General features: G+C 37.8%; 1 protein-coding gene across 6 annotated transcripts in view; it reads right to left on the bottom strand.

Moving 5' to 3' along the window:
- Positions 1-18,265, bottom strand: part of MUSK (muscle associated receptor tyrosine kinase) — a gene marked incomplete at its 5' end in the record, with an annotated part of 88,292 nt that extends 70,027 nt beyond the window's left edge. For all 6 annotated transcript variants that reach the window (XM_081237251.1, XM_081237249.1, XM_081237247.1 and 3 more), the window contains 2 exons: positions 6,374-6,500; positions 18,187-18,265. In XM_081237251.1, coding sequence (XP_081093377.1) covers positions 6,374-6,500; positions 18,187-18,265 — 206 coding nt within the window. The remainder of the gene's footprint in view (positions 1-6,373; positions 6,501-18,186) is intronic.
- Between the last annotated feature and the right edge of the window lie 4,708 nt (positions 18,266-22,973).

The raw sequence follows: 22,973 nt of genomic DNA, 5'->3' as shown, positions 1-22,973 counted from the left end.
TTCAAACTGTAAAAATACAGGTTTTACATATATTATCTCACTAAATGACATGCAACGTGAATGTTGAGAAGGGAATTAGGACCAAAAAAAAGAAATTTGAGAGGAAGCGTCCACCTAAAAGTGAGTTTTATGACCAAATATCCTTTACGCTAAATCTGTATATGAGGCACCCCACCCCCAGCAAAGATCCATGTCTGAGTCCCCAGAACCTGTGAATATGTTACCTTACATGGAAAAAGGGATTTTGCAGATGTCAAGGATCTTAAAATAGAGTATCCTGGATTATCCAGAGGGACCCAATGTAATCATTAGGGTCCTTAAAAGATGGAAGAGGGAAGCAGGAGGATCAGAGGATGAGCTGTGATGGTGGAGGCAGAGTATGGAGTGACACAGCTGCTGGCTCTGAAAATGCAGGAAGGGGCCAAGGAGCGCAGGCAGCTCCGAGAAGCTAGGGAAGGCAAGAAATCAGACTTTCCTCTGGAGCCTCCAGAAAGCATACAGCCCCGTCAACACCTGGATTTTCGCTCAAAGAGCCCTATTTCAGACTTCTGAACTCCGAAACTGGGAGATAATAAATTTGTGTTGTTTCAAGCCACGAAGTGTGCGGTAATTTGTTACAGTAGAAATGGGAAAAACTAACATGACATGAAAACAAAAACTGTAAAGGGAATGGATTTTTGATTTTTCTAATTCAATGGGTGGCTCCCATCACACACTGATCTTAAAGAGGAAAAAAGGGATGTAGTAATTTTTGGTCTAATGTGACTAAGGATAATATAATCACTGGGTAGTTCATTAAATCACATTAAATAACTGAGGATAGCCATGATATTCACTCTCATGTAATTTTTGCTTTGTTTTTTGCTATGTATAAGTTTTCATGGAAAATATGAATATTGGAATATCTTACAGATGTGCTTGTGGACCAAGAATCCAGCCACTCTGTGAAATATAAACTTCCAAGATTTATAATCTGTTGTATCACTGCTGCTTAATTCAAGTATATAAATTGCTTTTAGATTGTGAGGGACACAAGTATTTATAATTTTCAAAATATAAATTGTTCTTCTCTTCTTTTTTATTGAAGTGTACTTGATTTACAATAGTATATTAGTTTCAGGTGTACATAGCATAGTGATTCAGTATTTTTACAGATTATACTCCATTAAAAGTTATTATAAGATAATGGCTATGATTCCCTGTGCTATACAGTATATCCTTGTTGCTCATCTATTTTCTACATAGTAGTATGTATCTTTTAATCCCATATGCCTAATTTGCCCCTCCCCCATCCCTCTCCCCTTTGGTAACCACTAGTTTGTTTTCTATGTGAATCTGTTTCTGTTTTGCATATACATTCATTTGTATTAATTTTTAGATTTCATATGTAGGTGGTATCATACAGTATTTGTTGTTCCCCATCTGACTTATTTCACTAAGCATAATATTCTCTAAGTCCATACATGCTGCTGCAAATGGCCGAATTTCATTCTTTTTTATGGCTAAGATTCCATTCTAAATATATACCACATCTTCTTTACCCATTCATCTGTTATGGACACATGGGTTGCTTCCATATCTTGGCTATTGTAAATAGTACTGCTATGAATTTGGGGTGCATATATCTTTTCAAATTAGTATTGTCATTTTTTCTGGATATATAGCCCAGAGTGGAATTGCTGGATCATATAATACTTTATTTTTAGCTTTTTGAGGAGCCTCCATACTGTTTTACATAGAGGCCACACCACTTACATTCCCACCAGTAGTGTACAAGGGTTTCATTTTCTGCACATCCTCTCCAACATTTGTTATTTGTAGACTTATGATAGCTGACTGGTGTGGGGTGATATCTTATTGTTGTTTTTCTCTAATAATTAGTGATGTTGAGCATCTTTTTATGTGCCTGTTGGCCATCTGTATGTCTTCTTTGGAAGGATGTCTATTCAGGCCTTTTGCCCATTTTTTGATTGGGTTGTTTGGGGTTTTTTTTTTGATACTGAGTTGTATGAGCTGTTTATATATTTTGGATATTAACCCCTTACTGGTCATATAATTCGCAAATATTTTCTCCCATTCTGTAGGTTGTCTTTTTGTTTCATTGGTGTTTTCCCTTGCTGTGCAAAAGCTTTCAAGTTTAATTAGGTCCTATTTGTTTATGTTTGCTTTTATTTCTTTTGCCTTAGGAGACAGATTCAAAAACATATTGCTATGATTTATGTCAAAGAGAAATTTTTCAGAACTGTTTTAGATTTATAGAAAAATTGGAAAGGTAGTATAGAGAATTTACATATACCCCCTACATCCAGTTTCCCACATCTTAGGTAAGTATGGTACATTTGTTACAGGTAATGAGTCACCATCGATACATTATTAACTAAAGTCATAGTTTATTCAGATTTGTTTTGTTTTTACCTAATGTCTTTTTCTGTTGAATAATCTCTTCCAGGATACTACATTTAATTTATTTGTCTCATTTCCTTAGGCTCCTTCTAGCTTTGACATTTTCTATGACTTTCCTTGCTTTTGATGACTTGACAGTTTTGAAGAGTACTGGTCAAATATTTTGAAGGATGCTTCTCTACTGGAATTTGTCATATGCTTTTATCATGATTAAATTGGGTTTATAGCTTTTGGGAGGAAGACCACAGGTAGAGTGCCATTTCATCACATCATAATAAGGGTATTACTATCGATATAATTTCTCACTATTGATATTGACCTTTATCACCTGGCTGAGGTAGTGCTTGTCAAGTATCTCCTGTGTAAAGTTATTCATTATTCCTTAAGAAGCACTCAATTGTATTTTCAAAACATAATTTCTTCCTATTTCACATATCCTTTGACTAACAACTATCTGAACCTGTTGCTCCATTTACTTCTTATTTATTTGTAACATATTTTTTGCCATACAATAAAGGGAAGATTTAAATTTATTAAAAGTAATTTTATTCATAGTATTATAAGCCAAGTTAGAATATTTATGGTTTCCTGAACCAGACTTATAATGTTGATTTTCTTTGCATGATTTGAGAAAAACTCATTGGTTGTCTAATTCTTCATCTACTTACAATATTGGGAGATAAACACATGAGAGGATTATAGGGCAATATTTTTCAAAGCTATTTGACAATGTAGGCAACAAACTTCCTTCTTGGACAAATTAAAAGACATTGATGGGGAGAGTAGTCTTTGAATATCGACTTTTTTTTTTTTTTTTTTTTGCGGTACGCAGGCCTCTCACTGCTGTGGCCCCTCCTGTTGCGGAGCACAGGCTCCGGATGCGCAGGCTCAGTGGCCATGGCTCACGGGCCCAGCCACTCCACGGCATGTGGGATCTTCCTGGACCAGGGCACGAACCCGCGTCCCCTGCATTGGCAGGCAGACTCTCAACCACTGCGCCACCAGGGAAGCCCTGAATATTGACTTTTGAATACTGAATGCTATCTAACAACTATTATAATTTCAAAGTAGAGAAGAATATAAATAATATCTCAGTTTATAAGCAACAATAATATATTACATCATGTTGTAATGTAATATAAAACTATTTATAACTTCTACTGTAATAGTGTCACAGGTACTTTATTACCACTGTTATTCATGATGTATATTAAATGAGGTTTTCCTGTATTGTTTAGGAATAGTCAATTTTACTATAGAAGACAAAGACATAAGATGGATAAAACTCATAAACAGTATTAAGCATATAAATTGTAAAGCTAATAACTTATGAGATATTGGTAAAATGACTTGTAAGTAGAGATAAAAAGTAAGCTACTGACTTATGAAATATAGGCAGAATTGATAAATTGTGTTGAATATAGGTAGTAAATAAAATTGCAACCTACTAAAGATGGATGGAATAAATTAAAAATATGGAACAAAGAAGAGCATTATTTATGGTAGGAAGAGATGGAAAGACAAGTTCATAATTCTGCCACCTCTAGACTGACAACTTTGTCACCTTGAAAACAACCACCCACTGGTGATATGCAGTATATCACCTTCACCTTTTCCTTCTCTGGTGTTTCCTGCCTAGAGAAGTTCCTTTAGCATGTGTTGTAAAGCTGGTTTGCTGGTGCTGAATTCTCTTAGCTTTTGCTTGTCTGTAAAGGTTTTAATTTCTCCGTCGAATCTGAATGAGATCCTTGCTGGGTAGAGTAATCTTGGTTGTAGGTTTTTCCCTTTCATCACTTTAAATATGTCCTGCCACTCCCTTCTGGCTTGCAGAGTTTCTGCTGAAAGGTCAGCTGTTGACGTTATGCATATTCCCTTTATGTTATTTGTTGCTTTTCCCTTGCTGCTTTTAATATTTTTTCTTTGTATTTAATTTTTGATAGTTTTATTAATATGTCTTGGTGTGTTTCTCCTTGGATTTATCCTGTATGGGACTCTCTGTGCTTCCTGGACTTGATTGACTATTTCCTTTCCCATGTTAGGGAAGTTTTCAACTATAATCTCTTAAAATATTTTTCTCAGACCCTTTCTTTTTCTCTTCTTCTTCTGGGACCCTATCATTTGAGTGTTGGCGCATTTAATGTTGTCCCAGAGGTCTCTGAGATTGTCCTCAGTTCTTTTTATTCTTTTTTTCTTTATTTTGCTCTGCAGTAGTTATTTCCACTATTTTATCTTCTGGGTCACTTATCCGTTCTTCTGCCTCAGTTATTCTGCTATTGATTCCTTCTAGAGAATTTTTAATTTCATTTATTGTGTTGTTCATCACTGTTTGTTTGCTCTTTAGTTCTTCTAGGTCCTTGTTAAACGTTTCTTGTATTTTCTCCATTCTATTTCCAAGATTTGGGGTCATCTTTACTATCACTACTCTGAATTCTTTTTCAGGTAGACAGCCTGTTTCCCCTTCATTTGTTTGGTCTGGTGGGTTTTTACCTTGCTCCTTCATCTGCTGCATATTTCTCTGTCTTCTCATTTTGCTTAACTTACTGTGTTTGGGGTTTCCTTTTTACAGGCTGCAGGTTCATAGCTCCCATTGATTTTGGTGTCTGCCCCCAGTTGGTAAGGTTGGTTCAGTGGCTTGTGTAGGCTTCCTGGTGGAGGGGACTTGTGCCTGTGTTCTGGTGGATGGGGCTCGATCTTGTCTTTCTGGTGGGCAGGGCTGCGTCTGTTGGTGTGTTTTGGGGTGTTGTTAACTTAGCGTGATTTTAGGCAGCCTCCCTGATAATGGGTGTGCTTTTGTTCCTGTCTTGCTAGTTGTTTGGCATGGGGTATCCAGACTGGAGCTTGCTGGCCGTTTGGTGGAGCTGGGTCTTAGCATTGAGACAGAGATCTCTGGGAGACTTCTCGCCAATTGATATTACATGGGGCCTGGGGGTCTCTGGTGGTCCAATGTCCTGAGCTCGGCACAACAGGCCAGAGCACCAAGACCCTGTCAGCCACACGGCTTAGGGAAGCCTTCAGCCAAACAGAAACATCGTGAACAGAGTGCACACCTATAGAAACCCTCTGGTAGTTTCCATTCCTTTCTCTATCTATGTATTTTAAATTGATTTAATTAACTGTATTTCAAGCATCTTAATTTGGTCTGTGAGCCTTCCTATTCCAGGACTTCTGGGATAGCTTGCCTGGTAGAATACTTGAAGGCTTCTGCAGCCCAGGGTAGTTTCCCACATTACAACATATATAATAGAAGGAAATGATAAATTTCAATTGGAGCTTAGTGAAAACAAAGATGTAATTTTTCCCCATCCAAGTTCATGGATGTGGAGTAAAAGTTCTAGTTTGTGGAGCATTTAAATGCTCTAGTCCTAATGCAAGCTATGTGGCCTGCTAGAAAGCCAGTGGTTATATTTGTTACAGATGTTTAGAGTATTTTTGATCAGATAGCTATTGTAATGGGGAAAGGATAGCCTAACCTTTATGTGCCAAGTAGAAATTTTATCTGTTTGAGAGGGTACCTCACTATATACATCAAGAGTCCTTTCTGACTTTCAAAAGAAAAAGTCATGGTCACCTAAAGGTCAGATTCCTAGACCACATGCATCACTTGATTGGGATATTAGAAGTACAGGAAATGAGGCTGGTCCCTATTAATTCCCCAGAGTGTCCTGGAACATGTACCTCCAGAATTAGGATATCATGGTGTTTCCTAATTACTGTGAAACTTCTTCTAGGTCCTAACCTGGGATCCGTGAAATAACCCTAACTTCCCCATATCAGTTAAATCACTTTATGTTGGGCAATTCTCTTAACCTCACTGAAGTTCAGATCTTACATTTATAAAATGAGGAAATTTGCATTTTATGTATTCTAGAAGGTGAACTTTAGTACTGCCAGAGCTGTGATTACATTTATGACAAAGATAAATCACATGGCAGCCTTGGGCATTCTTGCTGGAAAAAGGCAGAATACTTACTTAATGAGAATTTTATTTCTGGTCCAGGAAATTTCAGGCTGAGGATAGGATTCCACTGCACACATGAAAGTAGCCACTTCTTCAACTAAGGCATCCACTGTTTCAAGAGGAGTGGTGATGACAGGGGCTGAAAGGAGAGGAGAAATCAAACGAGAGCATTCTACAGTACTGTTTGCTAACTCTTCTGTAAGTAGTCAGAGGCCACCACATACCTGAATGAGAATGACATTTCCCCATGGTATAAATTTGCCAAAAGGAAGGAAAAATTTTGTGCAGAGGATTTTGTTGCTACTTCTAAAGTAGGCATTTGAGAATCAAAAGAGAAGGCTCTCAGGAGAGTCGGACTTAGATTTATTATATATGGGTAGAGGCAGATTCAGGTTTTGTGGAGTCCAAAGTTATATAATTTAGGTGTCCTTTTTAAGAAAAAATATATAAAATTATTAATACAAAATGTCTGTTGCCTCCCTAACACCAATCAACTTGAAGGGAAGTGTCACTGAAGGGAAGTCAAAGTGAAAAGAGAAAGCAATCTTAACAATTCCTGTTTAATAACAATTTTCCCCAAATTTTGTTAAAACATATGTTTATATGAACACATTGCTAGAAACCACCGGAGGTCTTAGAGGGGGGCTCCTGTAAATGAGAGGCTTTGAAGGTGAAGATTCATCAGATTTATAAAGAATTCACATCTGCATTATGAATAGATTAGAAAAAGACTCAATAATAAAAAGACAACCCAAACAACAAATGAGCAAAGGATCTGAACTGACCTGTCTCCAAAGAATGTATACAGATGGACAACAAGCATGGAAAAAGATGCTCAACATCATTAACTAAGGAAATGGAAATCAAAACCTCAGTGAGATACTAGTTTACACACACTAGAATGGTTATAATAAAAAAGAAATATAACAACAAATACTGGCAAGGATGTGGAAAAATTAGAACTTTTGTGCATTGTTGGTGGGAATGTAGAATGGCACAGCCACTGTGGAAAACGGGATGGTGGTTCCTCAAATGAGCATAGAATTAATATATGATCCAGCAATTCCACTTCTGGATATATGCCCAGAAGAACTGAAAGCAGAGACTCAGATAGATATTTGTACACCCATGTTCAAAGCAACATTACTCATAGTAGCCAAAAGGTGGAGCAACCCAAGTGTCTGCCAACAGATTAATGGATAAACAAAATGTGGTATATCCATTCAACGAAATATTATTTGACAATAAGAAGAAACAAAGTATTGATACATGCTACAACATGGATGAAACTTGGAAACAATAAACTAAGTGAAAGAAGCCAGTCACAAGAACGACATACTGTACAATTTCATTTATATAAAATGTCCAGGGCCTCCCTGGTGGCGCAGTGGTTGAGAGTCCGCCTGCCGATGCAGGGGATACGGGTTCGTGCCCCGGTCTGGGAGGATCCCATATGCCGCGGAGCGGCTGGGCCCGTGAGCCATGGCCGCTGGGCCTGCGCATCCGGAGCCTGTGCTCCGCAACGGGAGAGGCCACAACAGTGAGAGGCCCGCATACCGCAAAAAGAAAAAAAAAAAAAAAAAAAAAAATGTCCAGAATAGTCATTATCTGTAGAGACAGAAAATACATGAGTGATTGTCTAGGAATTGGGAAGAGGATGGAGGGATTAGGGAGTAATCTATGGCTAAGGAATGCAGGATTTCAAATAGGTGTAATAAGAACGTTCTAAAATCGATTATGATGATGAATGCACAGCTCTGTGAACTGTATACTTTAACCAAAGAGACTGGTATGTGAATTATATCTCAATAAAGCTGGGGGTTTTGTTTGTTTGTTTTTGCTTGGTGTGTGTTTGTGTGTATGTGTGTTACAAAAAGAAAGACAAAAGGAAGAGAGGCCATAAACATGGTCCCTCTCTCCTCCCACCTCCATTAAATGAGGGTCACCTGGCTTAGAAGAATTGGGGAGGAAAGAGAAGTTAAGAAGGATGAGAATGTGTTGGTAAAGGGATGCACCCCACTTCAATTTACAAATCTGTGAATCCCACCAAAACAAAGGGGTGAGGTCCTGGTCACCTCAAGGGTTTGATGGTGTGAGAAAGTGCCAGCACCTGTATTTGGGTGAGTCTGAAAATCTACCCCATTGCATAATCTGATTTAAAATAATTATCATCATCACTGCTTTGTTATTATTATTTATCAAAGGTTTATTTACGATTTTTCATGGAGCAGTCACTGGGTTGACTAGAAGCAAAAAGATGTGTAAAGCACATCTCTGCCTGGTAAGAGTCCACAATCTAGATGATAAGGTAGGATAGATACATAAAATGATCAGCTATAATAATCAGTTATGTCTGCTATCCTGGCATAATTGTTAATAGTACCCCCATACTCCAAAAATACCTGAGTTTGGACAGTAAATTATATGGTCATTTTAGTTAAAATGCAAGGTGCCTAGGAAAGCCAAGTAAGTAGTGTGAGCAATATTTTAGATGCAGGGTAGGGGGTGACAGCCCCATAAAACAAGAAGAAAAAACTGGCACATTGGCCATTAAAAAATGCATCCTGGGCTTCCCTGGTGGCGCAGTGGTTGAGAGTCCTCCTGCCGATGCAGGGGACACGGGTTCGTGCCCCGGTCTGGGAAGATCCCACATGCCACGGAGCGGCTAGGCCCATGAGCCATGGCCGCTGAGCCTGCGCATCCGGAGCCTGTGCTCCGCAATGGGAGAGGTCAAAACAGTGAGAGGCCCGCGTACTGCAAAAATAAAAAAGAAAAAGAAAATGCATCCAGTATCTAAATGAAACGTATTTTTTCAGTAAACTCAGAGGCAAACTCATTGGCTGAGAGTGAGGGAAATGGTGGTTGGGAGTGTCCACTTAGCCTGTATCTCTTTCGTAAGTGTTATTCTTTTCTTAAGGTCCAGTTTAAGCATCATCTCCTCCCAATCTCCCTGACTTCCTAGATAGAACCAAATGCCCTTTTCTTTAACCTTGGGTCATCCTATATATGTCACTCATAGCACTTGCCACACAGATGTTATTAGAATGATTTGTTTATGTCTTTGTCCCACACTCAGTTATAAAAACCTTAAGCTTTGGGTCAGGGACCATGTCTCAGACCTCTCTCTATCTGGAGGGCTAGCACACTGACTAATGAACCAAACTCTATTACTGAGGCCTTTATAAAAGGCATAAATTTTTTAAAAGGTTGAGAGAGAGTAGGTGAAAGAAGAGGGCAGAATTTTTAGGTGAAATGACATCTTTTATATTTTATATCTAGGCAGCAAGGCCCCCAACTTTTCCCAACTTTGCACTAAAATGACCATTAATATATACAGAATGCTGTACAAAGAAATAAAGAAATTAAAAGTATTAAAGAATAGTTAAGAGACATAAAGACAGACAGGCACTAATAAACTTCTAACAGAAGTTCCAAAAAAAATAAAATAGAAGAAATGGCATAGAAGTAATGTGTAAAGGGATAAATCACTGATCATTTTTCAAAAGTGAAAAAAACCCAGAAATATTCATGTTGAAAGTTTCCACTAAGCATCAAGCCAGATAAAGAAAAATAAATTCATCCTTAGATACACTGGATTAAAACTGTAGAAAATTTAAGATAAAGAAAATCTTAAATCTTACTGGAAATAAAAGATCAATCACCTTAAGAAGAATGCCAATTAGGCTAACCTGATATTATTTGGCAACAATTGATACCAAAAGGCAATGGACCAGTATTTTTAAAAGGCTGAGAAAAAAATAACTGTTAGCCTGGAATTCTATAGCCAGCTTAGATAATCATTTTTTTTTAAAAATGAAGACAAAGTAAATAAACAGACAAATACTGAGAGTATTTACCACTGAGACCTTCTCTGAAACAGTTACTAAAAGTATATAAACTCCATAAGAAATAACTTGTACCCAAAAGAAAGGGGCCAGTGATGAGAAACTGTAGTTAGCATAGATGGTGGTAAAATATAATTGCAATTTTAGACACTATGGAATATATATTTTTTAAACTCAATAATTTTTGTGTTTAAAAAAAGAGTGGAACTAGAATTCTAGGCAAACAGTTATAAGATGAAAGTTTAGGGAAGAAGTTCAGCAGATTGTTAAAACATTCTAAGTTCTTTACTGTAAGCAGGAAGATGACAGAAACACTGAATAACTCTAAACATGGGGAGAAAATATATGGTTAGAGACATATTGTTAAAATTTCATTAATGCTTACTACTAAAATAATAGATTAGGGCTTCCCTGGTGGCGCAGTGGTTGAGAGTCCGCCTGCCGATGCAGGGGACACGGGTTCGTGCCCCGGTCTGGGAGGGTCCCGCATGCCACGGAGCGGCTGGGCCGGTGAGCCGAGGCCTCTGAGCCTGCGCGTCCGGAGCCTGTGCTCCGCAATGGGAGAGGCCACAACAGTGAGAGGCCCGCGTACCGCAAAAAAAAAAAATAAATAAATAAAATAAAATAATAGATTAAAACCCAAAACTTCCAGACTAGCAGAAGAAAAAAGAGACTAGAACTGTATCAATTTAAAAAAAAAGATGAAGAAGCAGAAAAGGAGGATAAATAAGCCAAGGAAAGGTATAGTTAACAGAAGACACAAATTAATGTGGAAGAAACATGGCCAAATATATCAGAAATCACAATAAACACCCATGGTATAAACTGATCTATGGAAAGACAGACACTATCATACAGGATTAAAAAACACAAAAGACATGCCTAAATAAATTAAAACAGAAACATTGGATATAAAGAGAATGGAAAATATATACGAAGTAAACACTACTCAAACCAAAGTGATAAAGCAATAAAGTAGTACTAATATAAGAAAAAATGGAATATAAGGTGATAAGCCTTTAAAGAATGAAGAGAAATCCTACTTAATGATAAAAGGAACAATCCATCAGGAAGATACAACAATCATGAAGCTTAATTATTTAAAAATATAGACTCAAACAAAGCCCAAACCAAAATTAATATTACCAGAAGATATTACAATGAAGTAATAGGCTACTAAATTTTAAAGAAAATTACACACACACACACACGAGAGTGGAAAAATGAATGAGTAGCAAAATGTTATAATCATTTACCTCCTAGTTGTGAGCATTATGTGTAATTTTGTATTTTTGTTTTGCCATACTTTACAGCAAAGTATTACAGGAAAATACTATATAATATTTAAAAATATATAAAATTAATATATATTATCTTTGTAATAAAAAATTATAGGACATAAATCAGAAGGCCACAGAAATGTTAATTTTCCAATGCAGTGGAAGCAAATTTGTAATTGATAACAAAGTTTGAGAAAATCAGTCTCTTAAGAAAGAAAGCAGATTTTTCTAAACAACTAATGAATGAAATAAGCAATCAATTGCATAATCACATAGATATTGAGAGATTAAAAAACAAAAAATATTATAGTAAGGTCATGGGATGCAGGTAATGATGGGCCCAAAGGTTAACTGATAGTATTGAAAGCTTTCATTGTTTAAAAAGAAAGCCTGTTGAGGAACTAGACGGTAAGAGGTTCTAGCACAGGACTTGAATTCAAATCCCTGCTCCATCACTTACTTCCCACTCAACTTTAACTAGTTGCCTTGGCATCTTCAGCTGTAGACGGAGACAATGAAACCACCGCATAGGCTTGTCATGAGGATTAAGTAAGTGAATATACATAATGCACTTAACATTGTCCTTGGTCCATATGGAACACTCTGTGTTATTTGATTCTGTAATTTAGAGACAGAAACCTGAACTATTCAGTTGTTCTCCTGGTTTCTGTATTACCTGCAAATTACCAATAATACTTCTAGGAGTCTATCGCAAGGAAATAATCCCCAAATGGAAAGGCATATAGATGAATTTCACTGCACAAAAATAGATTAATTGTACTAAATTGTACTAATTGTATGAAAGTGGAAGAAGAGTTAGGCACACAGATTTGTCTTCTAGCTGTGGTCTACTGGAGCTGGCTTGTACTGGCTTGCAAGAGTCAAGTGTTAATTTTTCAGAAATTTAACAAGATAATGGAATAGAGCCATTATTAAAAACTAAATTATATAAATTTGATTAGATAAATTGTGTTAAAAACAAAGTAATAATACTCAACATTTATCACTTTCTAATTATTTTTCTATATTTTACTATTATCTATGTTCTTGTGGTTATTTACATCTAATGTCTATAGAAATTGTAGGTGTGCTACTATACATCTCCTCCCAATTCAGTGTTTGTTGGTACCTGGAAATTGGCTGTGACTGGAGCATTTATACGACAGCAGTCAACAAATGTAACATATTAGGGTCTTGTTTTCCTCAGAGAGGCAAATGTTCAACATATATTAGCAACTGTTATCTAAACAGGATACTATTTACACAGTCACTACAAATGGTATTTTGAAGATATTGATGATATAAAATATGCTCACGCTTTAGTGGCAGGAAGCAGAATTGCATAAACAATCTTATTATGATATCTTTTTTTAGGATATGTAGAAAAAAATGGAAGAAAATATATCAATATATTAACAGTCCTGGAAGTGTGGGTGTTTTTCTCTTTTAAACTTTTGTATATTTTGTGTTTTCAGTATCATTCTTAATGGCTGTGAATTATTTTTACCCCAAACTCCAAACTTTATTCATTAGTTTCTTCTCATTCAACATGAGATGCAGAAGTGACAGAGTTAACAGACATAATATTATCTTTCCAACGAGGCACCACAAACTCTGTTGAGATGAGTTAAGATCAAAGAAGTAAATCTTAGAATGCCTTGATAAACTTAGACATGGAGAAACACATGAGCTCTTACTAAGAACAGCTTCCCTTAATGTTCAGTGGCATGACAGTTTTATGTGAGATTTGATTCTGTTTTTAATCATTTTAGCATCTAAAACTGATTAAACACCTGCTATCAGCCATGCATTATACTTTTCATTCATGATCTCATTTATGTATCACAACAAACGTGAAGGCAGATACTTTTATAATTCCCATTGGCAGATGAGGAATGAAGGCGACGAATTGTTCAACAACTTGTCTAAACAAAACAAAAGCAGGAAGTGATAGAACTGAACTTCAAAGTTAAGTTTGATTTAAAGTACCTGTCTTTTAACTCTAGGCTATACCATGTCTTCAGTGTGGTACTAGTTACAGAAAGGGGAAAAACATGATTGACATTATCAATATCAATACCTATAGGCAGAGTATAGTCTAAGTCCACTTTGCCCATATCCCAAAATTATCCAAACAAATCTGCTTTCAGATTTTTACTGGCACAATCACATAGTTGTATTTAATGACATTTGTTGACTCAGCAGACCGTCTCCTGTTTGCTTTCATTTTACTATCCAGCTTTCATCTCAGCCAGGGCCTGTTTAAACTAGGACACTATTTCTTCCCTCAATCCAAGGACCACATGAACAACAAATACATGAAAATAAACACAATGCTTTTCTGTACCCAAAGAGTAACTTAACTTGAATACTAGCTGCTGAGAAGGATATGGTATTACCCTTTTATGGGCTCTAGCACATGGCCATTGACATACCAACTTCTGATTGACCAGCTGCTGACTGACATAACTAAATGACTGAATAAACAAAGAAGTCAGGTGTATTTGCTTCTTTCTGTTCTAGTAAAATTAGGGCTCAGACTTGGAACATATTCATGCTTTTCTAACATCATGAATACAGTATTGTTTTTTCGGTACGACAAAACACTTTGGTGTCGGAAATTTTTCAAATCCCCCAGAGAAAGAGGATGTTCAGTATTGCTCATCATTTGGCATATCTTAGAAACTGACACATTTATTCTGCTGGTGATGTAATCAAACATAAGGTTTTTGTTTGTTTGTTTGTTTGTTTGCAGGACGCGGGCCTCTCCCTGCTGTGGCCTCTCCCGTTGCGGAGCACAGGCTCCGGACGCACAGGCTCAGTGGCCATGGCTCACGGGCTCAGCCACTCCGCAGCATGTGGGATCCTCCCGGACCGGGGCACGAACCTGCGTCCCCTGCATCGGCAGGCGGGCTCTCAACCACTGCGCCACCAGGGAAGCCCTGTAAGTTATTTTTTATTATGATGTCTTTGGAACTTGTAAGGTTCGTTGATCATCTCAATAATTATAGTAATCTCACTTATTAATACCGTATCATTAATTCTTTATCACAGAACACACTGTTGGTCCTTGCCTTCAGGAATGACACTGGGGACAGGCAGGTAGGAATTCTGGGTCAGCCTGTTAGAATTTCTGAAATGACCTCTCCTGGGGGGCATTCCTTTGGGATTAAGGGATGATTTCATAGGGACTCATCTAAAATGTGCTTGTTCCCCAGAAGTTGTCACACCACCAATCACTGACAATCCTCAGCATAGTACATAACATTGTAAGTTGAGCACTGGTAGGTCCTTCATTTTAGGAGAAAACCGAGGCTTACAGTGACTACATGCTTTCCCTAAAGACACACAGAAAGGCACTGGGGACTAGAAAAGGAACTCGATCGTAATATTCTCTTCCAGGCCTGCAATATCCTTGTTTCACTTTCTTCATTATTTGACCTAGATGACATGGTATGTTGCCAGATAATCTCAGCTCCCTTACTCTCTAGTCCTTTAGCTTCACTGACCCTGGAAAGTACCAATCTTGAACTAATCCAACCAGCTGTCTTCACTGCTCATATGTTCATAAAGTATTGTTGGATAAAGTGAAACAACAGTGCAGATCAGGACCATGATGGGCGTGCAGTCTCCAGTCCCAGCGGGTCCTCAGCATGGACATATGGTCCTTCACATTATCGGATCCACTTCTCTGATCTTCCTGAATGGGACCATTTCCTTCAGGTCCTCTAGTCATCCCTTACTTGTCACTTTCCCCCAATAATCTCACGTCCTATTTCACTGAGAAGTTGCCTACTTCACCTTTCAAAATATGGTAGAAATCTTGCCATTTCTGCTCTTTTTCTGTTCTTTAAGGTCAATAATATTTAAAGCAACTGTGTTTCCGCAAACGTGGAATGAGTTACTCTTTCAATATACGTTAGTATAAAACATTCATCCAGGACTTGGTGTCCTGGATTTCAATGACAGCTGTGCCTGATCTGACTTAGTCATATGTCGAATTTGTGAATTCTATCCCTGTAGACATATGATTTAGAAGAAGTTACTAAAATATACCTCAAGTTAAATCACTTGAGATTCAACAACTTCTAGGTATGGTAGTTATGGGGTAATTTTAAAACTGGAATTCGGACGGGAGTCCTTTGTGCATAGCATGTTAACAAATTCAGGGCTGCTTACATGAACTACTATACTCCTACAGAAAATCCTACTATACACTTAATACTCCCTGATAAAGCATTACATATTATTGAAGAATGTGGTTAAGGTGAACGTTCAATGAAATGTTGACTATTTTCATACATGACAGTTTATAAAATTTTCCTCCTTATGGTTTGATACTGAGCTCATGATTGAAAGTATTACTAGTTGAAATGATTCAGAAAGATAGTGACTTTTCCCTTTGTCTTTGAATATTAAGAATATCGATTAAATTAAAACTATAACAATACACTATTAATTCTACAACGTTGGTTATTAATGTTATTGAGGAAATCCTATGCCGATGGTTAGAAAAGAACCCATGGAATACTCTTGCAGTATTTTAATTGTGCCAGTTTATTTTGTGATATATTATGCTGCAGACACCTTGATTCATTCATGATAAAGGACTTAGGAAAAAGGTATACCATCTAAAAAGCCTCTTCCCATTATTGCCTTCTGCCAAGAATAGAGAAAACAACTAGAGATATTTTGTGTAGAACAACTTCATTACTTTCAATAGTATTAAAATAATCACATATTAATGTGTTTTTTTGTACTGATATATTCCATGTACTTCAACATTTAAAATTTTAAGGATTGTGTTTTCATGATAATGCTTATTCTCAGAACTGGTAAGTGTAGTTAATGAATGTTTGCTCTTCCAGGCCTGGTGTTTTGGCTAAGGCTGATGTTAAACCCATATTAATTTAGATTTTTCAATAATACTCAAATACTCTCTTTGAGTAGGCAAGGCAAAAATATTTTTTTGATTTTACAGTCTAATTAAAGCAGTAAATAAATTATGAACAAATAAACAAGGTTGGGGTAACAATCTGGCTATTTTATTTAGAAGTCAGGGTTTTGGCTTTGTTACATTTATGCCACCATTTTTGAAGTTTTCAAAATAAACAGTGTGCTTCACCTGTAAAGTTTGGAAGCTACAAATCTTCTCTTTCGAGAATATAAATTAGGAGGTTGGGTTTGGTTTTTCTTCGTGCACGAGATTCTAATTTGAACCAGAAAATCAATTGTCCTGCTCCTTGTAAGACTGGATTTCAGTAAATTTTAGCATTTAACCATGTCATTTTTATGTCACTTCATGGTTTAGAATAGCACAAATAAATTTATAACAATCCATAAGTCCAAACATCCAGGTGCTGCCTTTCCGGACATCCGTTGTATGATCAGGAAGTATTAAAATAATCTGAAGCCAATGTTAAGTCTTTCTGGCTATTATTAGATATTTGGAAAGATCTAGATTCTCTTTTATCTGGAGCTATGTTAAAGTATTAGTTGACAATTAGACATTTAAATACATTTGAAGATACTGTTCTACTCACGTAAAATAGAAAAAGAAAGCAACAAAACAACATAAGTCTATGAAATCCGACTGTTTGTGAAAAAAGCTGTATCTTGTTAGCATGTGAATTTTGACCTTGTGGTTCCAGAAATTCTAATGAACCACAAAATCTAATCTATGTTTCCCATCTACATACAATATATTTTATTACCTTCACTTATCTATACAATACAAACCTGTTCAGTTCTTTGGTAAAGTAATATGAAGGGAAAATAATTCATTTGGGTGTGTCATAAATCACAGAACCTTTTTTACTCTACTGTAATACATTTAATTTGAAAACTCTGTAATATCATTCAATCTGCTTTCTCCTGTCTTTGTAAAAAGATTTCAATGAAGCCCCCAGTCACTTCACAAGTCACCTATTTTCCTATCTTTCTTCCTGATTTGAAATACCCTAGTCTCAGTTTCATAATACGCTGGCCAGAAACTGTGGACATTCTTGCTACTGCAACAGGTGTTTGTCAGTTTCTTAAGTTGCTTTCCTTTCCCCTGAGGTGGTGTTATTTCCGGTACATTCCAAAGGCTCTGAAAAAAACCTTTCACAGTCTCTTGCCAAACCAAATCATGGCTCCAGCCTCTAAGTTATTGAGAACCCATTGTTCTTCAGGCTTTTATCTTATAGGCACTTGTGTGTGTCTTTCTCTAATTCCAATGTGGGGGGAACTAAAATATTGATTAAGAGTTTTGCAAAGCTGAAACTGAAAATGGAAATGATTTTTGTTCAGAAGCAAACACTCTGGATGTCTGGGAGTGCGGTTGATTATATTCCCGGCAAACCTGATGTGAAAAGGTTTTCATCATCCATTTAGACCACCCTGAAGTTTGACATACACATAAACAAACTGACCTCGATAACTTGCAGTCTACCTGCTAATGTTTCCCCTATAAGTGAGGGCTCCACATGCACTGAATGGCTGAATTTTTTTATTGCAGAACTTAAGCAGAGGAGGGATAGCAGTAGAATAGAGACCATCAATCAATTGCTTATTTATACAGTTTTCTCCCTCTCCCACCCCTACTTCGCCAAGTAAAACCCAAGTGTGCCATAATATGAATCAGTCATGATCGGAACACACGCATGCACCTCAGAACTATGATAATAAGGCAAGAGTAGACAAGATTGCTCAAACCAACCTTTTGGAAGTTTCTCAGTCCCGCTGAAGGCAACCAAAGTAAGAATATGTACCAGTGGAATGTTGACAAGCTCTCTCATGATTAATCCAGGCTCAGGCAGCAGAAGGTTCTTTCTGGACAACACAAGGAAAATGCCCCCCCCACACACAGTTTACATTTTAAAGCATAGTTTGTTCCAAAAGGGTTGTCTGCTAATGACTGTTTGTGTCAGCAGCTCCACTGACTCTAAGTATAATCAGGAATTCTCAGACTTGGCTGTAATGATGGACACGGCCAGCTGGTGAGTATCCACTTAGGCCAGTAATGCAAGTGTAGGGCTGGAGGAACAAGGGAAAGAAAATCCCTTTAGAATCCCTTTTAAGACAGTGGTAGAAGGACAATACCAGATGCCTTTTGCAACCATCACTGGATTCCCCGAGGTATAGTTTTCCTGGTCTTCTGAGTCAGCTCACCGTCCCTCCCGCACTCACCCCAGAGCCCTGGGCATATCTAATCATGACTCCTCCCCATTTCTCACTTCCCCCTCCCACATCCATCCCGTTGACAATTCCTACAGATTGTACCAACTCGATATTCCTCGATTTCCTCCCCTCCTTTGAGCTAGTCTCACCCTATCCCAACCTTCCTTTCAGAGACATTCATCTTCTTGGAATGACAGTGGTAACCTCCTGTCTGTTCTTTCTGCCTTGTGTCCTACTGTCCTCTAATCTCTTTTCAGATTGCCTGCCCTACTCAAAAGTCTTCAGTGGCTCTTCATCACATAGAAAAAAATATTCAAATCTAATATGATGTAGGAAGGCTCGCTGGACTCTGCCTACCTGTTTAGCCCCATCTGCTACAATCCATGCCTCTAGTTTAGTATTTAGCAACCTGGTTCCCTGTATACAGCCTTCCTGCCTCCATGAATTGTTCCTACTGTTCTCCCATCTTGGAATGCTTTCCCCTCCTCTCCACCCAGTTAATACCTATCTCAGCTTGATCATCATCTCCTCCTGGGAGCCATCCTGGACCAAAACTCCCACATCTTCCCAAAGTTGCATTAGGTTTACCTCCTCTGGGCTTCTCTATCATTGCACTTACCACCTGGTTTTAAGATTTTTTTCTGCTTGTGTCGGTGTCTCCCTCATTCTTTGGCTTCATGAGTCCACAGAGTCAGCAGCCATGGACTGTCAATTGCAGCAGATTCTTCCAAAATGTTCTCCTATGCGAATTGCCTTTTCCCACTGGAACAATGTGTCTTGGAGACTTTTCCATGTTAATGTACAGCACTACCTCATTATTTCTATTGGCTACACAGATTTCTAAATCGTGGATGTATGATGATATATTGAACCATGCCCCAACAATGTATGAGAGAATCCATTTCCCCATACTCTCATCGACACTTACCTTTGAATTTTTACATTTAAGTAGAATAAAAAGGGTATGTCGTTGTTTTAATTTACATGTATTCCACTCTTACTGTTGGTAATGAGAATTTTTCATGTGTTTGTTATTCATTTTCCTCTTCTGTGGCTTTTGTCTATTTTCCTCGTAGGTCATTTTTCTTTTTCTTATTAATTTATAGGAGTTTTAAAAACTATTCTGGTTGTAAATAATTTATATCATTGGTCCATTGTATATTTTGCAAATATTTTCTGTGTAGAATAGCTCTACTACCTAGCCATAGTGATTGCTTCAGAATGGGCTTAGGGCTCAAGCTGGTTTATGGCTCAAGGTCTCCATGGTATTTTACTGGACCTAATACAAAATAAGCTCCTCTTTCTTAGATCACCGCCTGTGAGGACCAGGAAAACGAAGGTTGTTGGAGGCTTCATGCTTCATTAACAAGAAATAGTGTGCAAAGCCAGAACGATCCATCGGATTTCCTTGTTTTTGAAATTAATAAATTCCTTTTTATTTTTTTTGCTTGGCTAGTGTGAATTTGATTCCTTAAATTGCAATCAAAATAATCCTGATGTAATTTTAATAGAAGAAATATAAATTTGGTGTGGTTTCTGCTCTGAGAATATCCTGCAAATGCTATGTACTTCGTGGGAAACTTTGACATTAGCAGGATGAGCACTTTTTTTTTTATGTGAAATTTAGGAATCAGCAGGATGAACAGAGTGGCTGTGGTTTCCATAAGCAGCACTAGGGAAAGCACAGGGTTCCAGAGATTTGGGTGACTATAGATTTATGAGCTAAAGTTAAGCTCAGGATCACCACCAGCTGTTAATAAAGGGAAGTCCAAGGTGAGTGATTCAAGGGGCCTCTATTCAAATGTCCAGGAGGAGGATTTGGGAGTGAGCACTCTCCATCCTCTTCCCCTTTCCCCTAAACTATAGAACAAGCACCGATGGTGCCCATTTTGAATCCAACAGGAATTGTACCCTCTAGACCAGTGACCCCAGGAAATTATCCCCTACTTCAAATTCCACCACAACCTGAGCCTGAAGGTGACAACAATACTGTGCGAAGCTAAGGGGAGACAAAAGTCTGTTGAGGGAAAGCCAGAATGTGTGGCTGAGGGCTGGTTTAAAATGAATCACTCTATTTCTGTTTTGCATATAAGTTCATTTGTATCATTTTTTTTAGATTCCACATATAAGCGATATCCTACGATATTTGTCTTTGTCTGGCTTCACTTAGTATGATAATCTCTAGGTCCATCCATGTTGCTGCAAATGGCATTATTTCATTCTTTTTGATGGCTGAGTAATATTCTATTGCATAAATAAACCACATTTAAAAAATGATACAAACGAACTTACATGCAAAACAGAAATAGACCAACAGACACAGAAAACAAACTTATGGTTACCAAAGGGGAAGTGGGGGAGGAATAAATATAGGAGTTTGGGATTAACAGATGCAAACTATTATATATACAATGGATAAACAACAAGGACCTACTGTATAGCACAGGGAAATATACTCAATATTTTGTAATAGCCTATAAGGAAAAAGAATCTGAAATATATATGTATGTATGTATGTATGTATAACTGAATCACTTTTCTGTGTATCTGAAACTAACACAACATTGTAAATCAATTATACTTCAATTGAAATAAATAAATAAAAGAAATCAATTGTTGGCTAAGAGAAGCCCCTGGAGAGTGTGGTTTAGGCATGGACACTACAGCAGCTCCCAAAGTGTAGCAGCTGGAGATTGTCAGTCAATTATGGTCCTTGCAGCAGTTTCTTGGAACCTGGATAGAAAATGGCCTTCCATCCTATAATACAACCAAACCCATTCCTTATAAAGCAGGCTCATTCAGACACAGAGAGTGGAGACTGGGTGCCAGCCAGTTATTTGGCTTCTTTCTTGGGCATGTGGAGAGTAAATGGGGCTGATGGCCAGTCTTCCCTTCAGTAAAATGCACTCAGTCACCAGATAAGCTTGTCCTGCCACCTCTGGTATCTCTGCTTCTTCATCTCAAGAGCTGGCCACGAGAGCAAGTAGCACCATGCTGAGCCATATCTCGAACTTGATGCCAGAATTCAACCATACAGCTGCTGGTGAGACCGGCCCCATTCCTGCTGGAGTCAGCACATCCCCCAGTTAGTGCTGTTGGTCTGCACCCTGCTCTCATACATCTGCTGAGGCTTGGCAAGGAGCCCCTTCTAATTATCACAGAGGGCAATGACCTGGTTCTCTGCCTCACTGGTCAGCAGACAGTGGTTCAGAAATGCCACATGGATTGCCCTCTCCAGAAAATTCCTGGGAAGTCAAAGGGATATTCTGGAGTTCTAATTTTACAAATGGATTTAATGTCTGATTAAATATTAGGATGGCAATTAGAGATGCATCAATATTCTGGGAACATATACCTTGTAAAACTGGGAGGGACTCTTAAAATGTTTATTCAATGAATGAATGAATTATATTAACTACCTGCTGTCTGCTGAACATTCAGCAGGAATCAATGGAGCAAGAAACAATGTCTGGTGATAGAGTGAACATTATACAATAACATTAATAATTAACTAAATTATAATCTGGAGAGATACATTGTACTGTGAATTTATATAAGAACTGAGCCTGACCTAGTCTTGAGGGCTCAAGAAATGCTTCTCTGAGAAGATGCTAGTGAGGCTTAAACACTGCAGGATAAGTAAAAGCCAGACAAATAAACTAGGGACATCTGGGAGTGGACCATAACAGGTAGTGGGAGAAGAATGTGGAAATGACCCAGAACATGAAGGATGTGATGTGATGGGAAGAAAAAGGGTCAGTGTGTTTGGAGTACAGAAAGGGTAAAACCTACAGAGGCAGGTAGAGGAGGTCATTCAGGATCTTGTATATTTCAATAAGAACTTCATTCTAAGAGCAGGAATAACTCATGGGAATGTAGATCACAAATAAAGATATAAAAGTGAATCAGCTATGCTAAGGGGAGAGTGTAGGACAGGAAGCCCTAGAACTGAGCCATGAAACATCCCACCCTTTAAAATTTAGTAGAAGATAAAGAGCTAGAGAAAGAGATTGATAAGGAACAGCTAGTGAGATAGAAAAAAACTGATAGAGTGTCACAAAAGGGAAGGGAAGGGAAGAGAGCGTTTCCAGAAGGAGAGCCTACTTTCCAGGACTGTTCTGAATGCTACCGAGAGGTCGAGTAAGAAGGAACGGAAAGGTTTCCATTGAATTTAGCAACATAGAAGTAATTAATGACGTTGATAAAGGGCAGTCTCAGGAAACAGTGGAGAATGAGGTGAGAAATCAGAGTGGTATAGAGAGATGGAAGAGTGAATAAGAGGTGTGAAAATGGAGACAGTAGGGAAATATGATTCCCTCAAGAAGA

This window comes from Mesoplodon bidens (genome assembly GCF_964165515.1).
Source record: "Mesoplodon bidens genome assembly, chromosome: 6".
Classification (NCBI taxonomy): Eukaryota; Metazoa; Chordata; class Mammalia; order Artiodactyla; family Ziphiidae; genus Mesoplodon; species Mesoplodon bidens.
The sequence above is the reverse complement of the archived record's forward strand: the minus strand, read 5'-3'. Positions and strand labels throughout refer to the sequence as shown.